Here is a 9,271-nt window from a genome sequence, read left to right as displayed (position 1 = left end):
TAAAGTCCATCATGAAACAGTAAAAAATGTCAGTCAGGTTAAAATGGCCATCTGAGAGAAAAGGCCACTCCTTTAGGGATGGAAGCAGCCGTTGGTCCGGGCTGGTCCAACGCCTCTCCTCAGTCAGGTCCTCTGCTGGGTGCATTCGGTTGAAATTCCACTGCCAAAGGAACTAGGAAAGGAAATGTCAAACATAAAAACAACCTGATGGGCACAGGTCCAGCATGTCTGGTGGTCAGTAGGGGGCCACGTCAGTAGTTCTTTGCAAGTAAAAATCTGCTTAGCTACAGAATGTTTTTTAACTCTTTGAGTCCCAATGAGCAGCCGTCAGCTGTCAGTCAGGGCTCCCTGGAGTACAGAAGATCGGTTGTGTTAGCGGTTATGTAACAGGATGTCAAAGACAAACTTGGACAGACTGTCCCATGTGACCAGGCGAGCAGCCAGTGAGTGAAGGCGACTGTCTATCACTCGATCAATCGTTTAAGGCGACCAGTCACACAGCTCCTTGTGGATTCTCTTGCGTATGCGCGGCATGTCCTCCTGACTGAAGAGCAGAGGCTGCCTCATCGAGAGACAGCGACAGTACTGACAGAGCAAAACACAGAGAAAAGACCGATTTTAAAATCATGAAATGTAGATGGATCAGGACATGTTTATCTGCCTACCTAACTTTTGGTAATGAATGATACAATGAAATGTAGTTAAAATATACAATGTTTTTTTGGTCAAATCTAACCCAAAGTGCAGTAAGGATGAAAAAGAGCTATCAATGCCATCAATGAAAAGAAGAATAACAAGTGGCAATAACACTCTACTAGTATCTCCCCCTCCCCTAAAGTGCTTAGTGAGGATTTCTACAATCCACAACAACCCATCTAGTTGTGAGAGCCAACCACAACACCAGATTGGCAAAAGTATGTGTTCAATTACCAACCTAATTCAACCGTATGTGCAAACTGCCGACTTTGTGCTTTGTTGGAGTACAATTGTCAGGTGAAGAGAAAATGACTGAGTGGCCGGCACTGTGTGTGTTTTTTGTGAGAGTGAGACAGACTTTATGTTGTTTATATATATTTTTTTAAATATCATATTTATGTCGGGCTATTCCACTAATTGCCTCCAGGCTGGTTGTGGCCCGCTGTCGGCCAATTGAATAGGCCCAACGTAAACAATGACAGACGCTTCCCGACAGTGTCTTTCCCCTCTCAGAGACTCAGCACAGCTCTGTTTATATAGTTCCAGGAAGAAAAACAGATAAAAGCAGAAAATAGAGAGAAAACAGGGACAGAACATGATGAAAAGAGATCAAATAAATCGGTGATAAACGAAGGACCGAAGGACAGTTGAATAGCGGGAATGAATAATGTCTAACCTCGAGGACGAAGACTCCACAGTCGCTGTCGTTTCTCTGCTGAGGAATGCCCTGAGGAGTCAAAATGTCACAGTCAAACAGGAGCAAACATGTCAGAGTTACATCTTCTTCTAGAATGAAATGTTGATGGATCTATATGTACTAATCTACTGTGCATGCATACAATAATTACATCAAGGTATCTAAAAGTGATGTTCAGGGTTAGACATTGTGTTTGGTTCAATAAATGGCTTAATAAAAGAATAAACCAGCAGATGTGAATATAATTATTATATGCTGGAATTATTTTTAGCAGAATGCTTTTATACTTTAGTATAATTTGAATGGTATTGCTGACTTTGTGGTTCACCCTAATCATTTGGCAAATACAAGTAGATGTTGATACCATTTTTGTAGGAATCGGGTAGCAGGTGACACATGTTGTTGTTTCCATGTAGCATTATTAATCTTAGAAATGTTATGAAGACGTGATATTGGATCGTTGCATAGACTTGTGTTTACTCCTACCTCCTACCGATCGTGCATTTAGGCTGCAATGGAGGCATTTTCCTCTAAAGGCATCGACACAACTCTATAAAGAAAGAGTCTTCCACCTTTTGCTTTGGACTAACATCAACTGTGGCAGGCAACATAAATGCTTCCAGGACACAAGGTGAACACAGCGTGAGCAGAACAGTCAGGGTTCAAGGTCACCTTGATGATGGTAATCTTCCAGCCTTTCTGGAAAGCTGTCTGCTGCTTCTCTCTGGCTTCAGACTGAAGGTACTTCATTATGTTCTGATAGTGAAACACACACAGAGGACACAATTATGAATTGTCCCAGCAGCAAACATTTTCAACAAACAGCAATATAAATTCAGTTTCCATAATAAAGACGGTAATGTGCCAGCATTTTAAAGAGAGAGCAGATATAGTATCATCAAGAAATCAACACTTCTCAGTCTTTCATGCAGATGGGTGAAAAAACGAGCTACATTTTAACCTGAAAATGATATGGCTTGGAGTCCGTAATTGTGTCTTTCACAAATGAATCTACTAATTTATTATCAAAGTAAATTCTGCTTTATTACAGCTTTATGGCGAAAAACCTGGATTTTCAAAGAAACCACTCTGTCTATGTGCTCAAACTGAGAAAGCAACCATTAGTCGTGTAGTCTCTAGCTAAGAAATTATGGACCAATAATTTATGCGAGCAGAGAAAAACAGGATGTGTCCGTTAAAAGAGTTAAAAAATGGCCAAAAACAAACAACGATGAATTCCAACCCATCCACAAACACAGAAGCTCTCACATCTGTGGTGTGCCTGAAGACGATGCCTTGGCTGTCGTAGTAGCTGATGGTTTTGGTTGCCATGGTGACCGTAATGAGAGACCAGTGGATTTCTAAATGGATGGGGAAGAGCAGCAGCCACTTGGAGAACAGGTCAACCTGCAATAATCCCACAAATTAACATAAATACAAATTAGAGCTCTTCAAATGCCAACACTTGAAAAAGTCAAACTACAGGACAAACAGGTCCTTCAGCATTTCTGTGGAGCACTAGTTTGCGGTTTGATTTAATTTATTCCATTTGATTTAATTTATTCCAAGTTTAAAAGTAGGCACTACAAATAAGTCAGAAGTTAAAATGTGAATTTCAGCTTTTTAAGCCACTCTTAAAACAACTGGAAAATGGCTAAACTGTTGAATCTTCATCCTTACTTTTTTAGTCCATCTCTTCACACCCTCGTAACCCTTGGCAACAAGCTGCTTGTGGAAAAAGCTGTTGAAAAAATGAACCTGAGATACAGACACAAAAATAAATTACTTACACATTTCACAATTAAAAGAAGGACACATTGTGCTCAGGCTCATACTTATTTTATATTTATATATAAATATCTTTTTATATAAATATTCTTTGTTTTGAGCTAACAAACACATCCTCACTTACCTTGTGTTGTGTTGCCTCCATGATGAGTTCTCCATACATGTTGATGATCTAAGCAAACAGCAAAACACACACAGTTTCAATGTAAGATCCTCACTAAAACAAACATATTTTATACTTCTTGTTATCATTGCCGGATATGAGTTTTAGAGTTAGAAGAAGTGTGATGGAATAATTATTTGATGTCAATGTACAACGCTTCATCTGTGTTTGCCTGGTCATTGAGCCAGTTTTGTTCCTCCAGTGTGCTGAGGTCCTCCAAGCCCAGGGTGTGTTTGTTATACGACAACATGAAGCCTGCGATAGGAGCAGAGGCCAGCCCCGCCCTGTACCGAGTCATCTCCCTTTTGATGTCCAGGCTCCTGAAACAAAAACAAGAAGATCAAATGAAGTAGAAATGTTGTACAAACCTACGACCTTTTCATTAATGCCCTCAAGGACATTTGAAAAGAGTGACATTTCATAAAAGGAAAGAGATCCCATGAGGATCATAACAATAACATTTCTTAAAAAAGGAAGGACTAAAGAGCAACGTGCAGGTTTTTTTTTACTACATTTATGCTTAACCTTGCTTGAAAATTACAATTAAAAAAGTTAAAGCAGGATTTGATATGTTTTACAAGACATAAGGGCAGGAATTCAGAGGGAAAGGAGCCGCTTTGAGCTCGGCTACTAAAAACTGCTTTTTTTAAAACGTAAAACACGTCATATTACGTCACATGGGGGAGCAACTTTCTCGGACTCATTCTCTGCCCAATCCGCGGTAGTAGTTAGTAGTTGGTTTGAGTGGTTGTGATTTAGTGAGCTGGTATTTTTTCGGTAATTTTACATTGCATTTCACCATTTTCAATCATGGTGAGCTGGAGTTTGTGCAACCTGTCAGGACATCGAGTCCACAGTTTCCCTCACAGGAAAAGGACCGGAGCTAGCTTTCGTTCCTGGGTGCGTTATGCGAGGTGCATCCACCTCCCTGCAGCACATACTCTCCACAGCTGAAGCCTATCAAACAAAACGTTTATCAGGAAACCGTATTAGATCTCTCTCCCCCCCCCTTCTCTCCTCTCTCTCTCCCCTCCGGTACACAGCACCGTAAAAAGTAGTGTGGAGTTGCATTAGGTAATGCGAGATACGGCTGATACTTGCTCATTAGTTTCTGTTATGGATCAGTATCAACAGTCCTGCCAGTAACGTTATATTATCAATAATACTTTAGTTATAGCCTGATATATGATAGCTAACTTTACAATGTTGTGATGTGACTGACGTTAGCTAACATTAACTGTCTGTAGCTAACGCCGGTCACTCACCAAGACAGCTGCCCTGTTCTCCACACACCACAGCTCCATTTCTCGCCGATGGCCTTTATTTCTTCTAATCCTTGGCTGCTCTTGGACGCCTAGCAGGCTCATAATTATAATCATATGCATTCGAATATATATTTTCAACCTCTTCTGTGTCAAAACTAGCATTGTGATCCATGTTTATTCATACGTTAGAGCGGCTGCTCAGACCCCATGTTACGTCACACGCGGGAGGTTACGTGGGGAGGCTTTTTTTATGCGGAAGTAAAAATGTCTTACAAAAACGACACCAGATGTCACTGTAGTGTATATTTCTGTATATTTTTTATACAGGGCACATCATTTTCCTATATATGTATTCACTGGTGTGTCTAACCTGCAAGTTGCTCTTTAAAGTTTTAACAATAGAATAATCTGAAAACCATATTGGCTAGATTTGGAAAAATTAGAACATAATAACATGTTAGATAATAAATGGTTCCATATGAACTGTAAATAACACAAAAGTAGAGTTATGTTATATAAGCCCCACATAACCAACAAACTCCTATTTACAAAGCTTCATTATCATTGTTTATGGCTTATATTTTTTACCTAATTCTTGTCAACCTGTGACATGAATTACTACTTTAATGTGTGATTGAGGGATTCCGATAAACCATCAAGCGGTGTGTGGGTTTGGGTGTGCGTGTGTCTTTGTAGACTAACCGGTTGCTGAGGTGAGTGTTGCCTTTCTTCTTCAGGTGTTCCAGGACATCATTCTCACTTAGAGGATTAAAACTTCCATACTTCATGTAAAAGCTCTCCAGAAACTCTGAAAGATTAGATATGATCTGCTAGCTTAACAACACCAACATGTTTTGTTTTCTCTGAGCTTAACACCCACATTTCTTTGGATTAGTCTTGAGTAAACATACACAATGCCGATTACCAATGAAACAGTATTCCATTGCAGTGTATGACGAACAAACATTTATGCTGTCGTAGGAAAAAGCACAAACATTTTTATTTCAAGGAAGAAATAATTATTTGTATTGTGTCTTTAAATAGTTAAACAGAAATATTGGATACCCATTGATTCATAAAACATGTAGAGGACCACTGTTTTCATGAAAACAATGTGTGTAGGAAATTCAGTTCTTCTAGGAAAATGCCCCATAAACATGTGTGTATGTTTCAAGGATGAGGTCACATGTTTTTTATGATTATCATTTGACAGGAAAAGTGCAATCCCCAAGACTTTGTGTATTAAAAAAGATCAATGATCTACTACGCTTCAACAAAATGAGAACAAATCTTACCGTGGATCATATCCGTAAGCTGCTCCAGGCTTTCTTTATTCTTCCTCTCTCCATCTATCACTTGTCCATTGGTTCCTTCTGAGGGTTCTTTGCCCCACACCTCCTCCACCCCCCCCATGTCCCAGGTTTCAGAGTTACAGTACAGCCGGTGGTCTCTTAATGCCCAGCTGTGCTGCATGCTGCACACTGTGATTGGTCCCTGGAACGAAGGAGCAACCGGAGCTGGGTGAGAAGCATCCACCTCCATGAGTGTGGAGCAGTGGTTCACTGTTGGTGAAGCGTCTTTTCCATTGGACTGAGTTACTGGTACAGTTCTGTCAGGTGTCTTGTCCACCTGCATCTCAGAGTCCAGGTCCTTGGGAGACGCTGACATTGAACCTGGACTGGACAGCAGTGCGATAGATTCAAGTCCATTTTTCGTTACACTCATCATCACGTTACCCTCTTTCGTCTCCTCTTCAGTGTCACTCAGGTTTACCGTGTCTCCATTTGCAATGGAAGGATTAACTGAGCTGGGGCAAGTTTGCTCTCCATGTACACTATCTGAATCATTGTTTTGACCCGGCTTCTGCATTGAAACGACTGGAGATATTGCATGGCTTTTTGAATGAATGACAACACCACTTAAACCTGCCAACTTTCTTTCACCATCTACTTCCATTTTTGATGCAGACGTAGCTATCGCCCTTCCCCTCGCCCCTCTCCCTAATGGGAATCCCCTGCCTGCCATTCCTAGCATTGCAACATCCCTGCTACAACTGCCTACTTTCCCACCTAACCCTTCTATCAACACATCCCCCTTTATCTGCCTATATTTTTTCTCTGGAGCAACATAGTTCTTTATTGGTCCCTCCTGCAGGGAGACTGTGACGGGTGGAGCACCAGGAGCTTCTGACTCAGTATCAGCAACGACTACAGTCCTTTGCACCTTCTCATATCGATCATGGTCACACTCTGCTTCCTTAACTGCCTCCTTGGCCAAATCAAAACACTTTATCCTTGTTAGCTGGCCATCCACTTTCCTTTTTGGGGTGTCCCCGAGGTCCCTACTAAGCCCCTTTCCTCTCCCTCTCCCCCTTCCTCTGCCCGAAGTATGGGCATTGTGTCCTGCACTGTTGGGGCCACAGCAGTCACAGGCTTTAGGGGTCCTCTTCCTGCCGGACGTACGGCCATTAACTGAGCCCTGAGAGGCGGTAGGTGTCTGTTGAGCGGACCAGGCTGACGCTGGGCTTGAAAAGGTAGTAAGTGCTTCTGTTGGGATTACAACATGGGGCTTGGTATCAGCAGGAATTGGAGTCGAGGGCTGTGTTGATTCTGAGTTTGAAGAAAGGTCTGTGTGGAGGGGTTTGGAAGGAGTCTGGGTTAGGTCTTGATGGGTAGTATCTCCAGGTGGAGGCACCAGAGGTGGAGCTCCTTGCAGAGAAGGTGCTGAAGCAGGAACAGTTAAATGAGTGGATGATGTTGTCATTGGGGATGCAGAGCCGCTGTGAACCATGACGTCCTCCTTTGGCTCTTCAACCCCATCCCCAACTCAACCTCTCCGCACTCCTGTCCTCTCCTTTCCCAGTGGTCCTCTAAACTTTAGATGTTGTGGTTTGTTCCTTCCTTGATTTTCCTCCAGGTTGTTTTCCTTCAAGTACTTTTGGTGTGTAGGAATAAAGTTGTCCTCAAGCCTTTTCCACCATAGTGGTCATTGATTCGAACATGAAAGATATTAACCTGTTCCTCTGTGAGCGGTGGACTCTGTTTGGAATCATAACACCATGGTGTTCTTATTAGAAAAGGAAGGAAACTGGGAGAGAGAACAAGAGTGAAGAGACATTTTAGCAAGCTTCTCTAAAACAAATATGTGATGTTTTAAAGTGCAAAGCATGACTCATATAACATCAAATGAATCTATTCAGTATATAAGTCAGCAAAAAAAAAAACAGTCATTTATTCTGAGCCTATTTCAAAACTGAAGAAGCAATAGTTCTAACAAATGTCCTTATGGATATTAAAATAGATAACACATTTAAAATACACACATTTAATTCTTAGTAACAACCTTACATTACCCACATCTAACGTTGATGTTACTCTGTGCAACAGTAAGATTATCTTTAAATTACACGTGGATAACTGTTCAGAAACAGTATGTGATTATGTAGTTTTAGCTTGCAATTATTTCACAAAAACACAAGTACTTAACTGACTGCAAGTCAAAAAAGCTTTACTTCTCAAAGAGGTGTTATTTCGTTTGGAAGCTAACCTCGTAGCTGCCGTTAGCAAAACAGCAGCCAAACGTATCAATTATTGAGCAGCAACATGAAGGTGTATGAAGATAAATTGACCATAAGCAGCCTTGTTAGGGGTTAGCATATTTGCAAGTGTCTGCTAAAACTACGACAACCAATATAGTTAATAGGTATACAAACAAACATTCCGTTAGCTCAGGCGGTTCAACACGGGGCTGGAGGGACACTCCAACACACCGTTTGAGAATCTAATGTACCATCCGATGATTAAACTAGCTCAAGTATTGCATTTCACAAATTATGCATACATTAGTAATTCACTGGAAGCTAGCTAAGTTAGCTAGGTTAGCTAGCTGCAGCCAAAACACAGGCGAAAACACAAAGCAGCGACTTCACACATTTCCTCCATTTTCGGTAGGAAGTTGGAGGCTTCTAAAGATACACGTGATGACGCCGATCTGTATTTAAAGTGACAAGAAGCACAAGCCAACAGCATGAAGAAAAGTGAAAAGAAAGACCATTATACTCTACCTTGTCTATGATATAAGGTATGACCACGATTTGAAGGAACAACAAATCAAGCAGTCGTCGCTTCTTGATTGCGTCACTGCGTCGAGATCATCTTCGGCTGCCTCCGGATCCCCTCCCGAAGTAACCCCTCCAATTGCTTAATCAATATTTCAATCTTCCTCTTCAACTGTCTATCCATAAAATGAGGTTTCTATTTTGCACAAGAGACCATTTCTCCATTTATATTTACTTGTATTGGCATTAGCCCGCATGCAAATCACAGGATATATTTTACTCTTAAAGGTGGGGTAGGTAAGTTTCAGAAACCGGCTCGAGATACACTTTTTGTTATATTCCATGGAATGCTCTTAACATCCCGATAGCAATGAATATCTTAAGTGCTTTGACAAAAAATCCATAAAAAAATGTCATCTGTAGAAGCCGTAATACTGTAAAAAGTACAACGGCTAAACGGATTGGATGGCCTACCTGCCTGTCATCCTTCCATCGGGGTACAAACTTCTCTCGTGCCCTCATTGGTCATGTGTGTGTTGGAGGAGGGGCTCTATAAGGAAGTGGCAGATTTTCTCCGGTTGTGTATTTTCAAATTCTAGCGATCT

General features: G+C 41.2%; 1 protein-coding gene across 1 annotated transcript; it reads right to left on the bottom strand.

Annotated features, from left to right (window-relative positions):
* Nucleotides 1-480: 480 nt before the first annotated feature.
* On the bottom strand, nt 481-8,081 carry LOC117445535 (uncharacterized). The gene is made up of 10 exons (XM_034081274.2): nt 7,966-8,081; nt 5,905-7,696; nt 5,312-5,417; nt 3,517-3,664; nt 3,306-3,353; nt 3,074-3,151; nt 2,663-2,800; nt 2,066-2,149; nt 1,373-1,423; nt 481-585 (listed from the first exon to the last, which is right to left on the bottom strand). The coding sequence occupies exons 2-10, from the start codon at nt 7,397-7,399 to the stop codon at nt 481-483; spliced, it is 2,253 nt and encodes a 750-aa protein (XP_033937165.1). The 5' UTR covers nt 7,400-7,696; nt 7,966-8,081.
* Nucleotides 8,082-9,271: the final 1,190 nt, after the last annotated feature.

The sequence above is a fragment of the Pseudochaenichthys georgianus genome, chromosome 4, assembly GCF_902827115.2.
Source record: "Pseudochaenichthys georgianus chromosome 4, fPseGeo1.2, whole genome shotgun sequence".
Taxonomy (NCBI): Eukaryota; Metazoa; Chordata; class Actinopteri; order Perciformes; family Channichthyidae; genus Pseudochaenichthys; species Pseudochaenichthys georgianus.
This window is presented reverse-complemented; position numbering and strand designations above follow the sequence as displayed.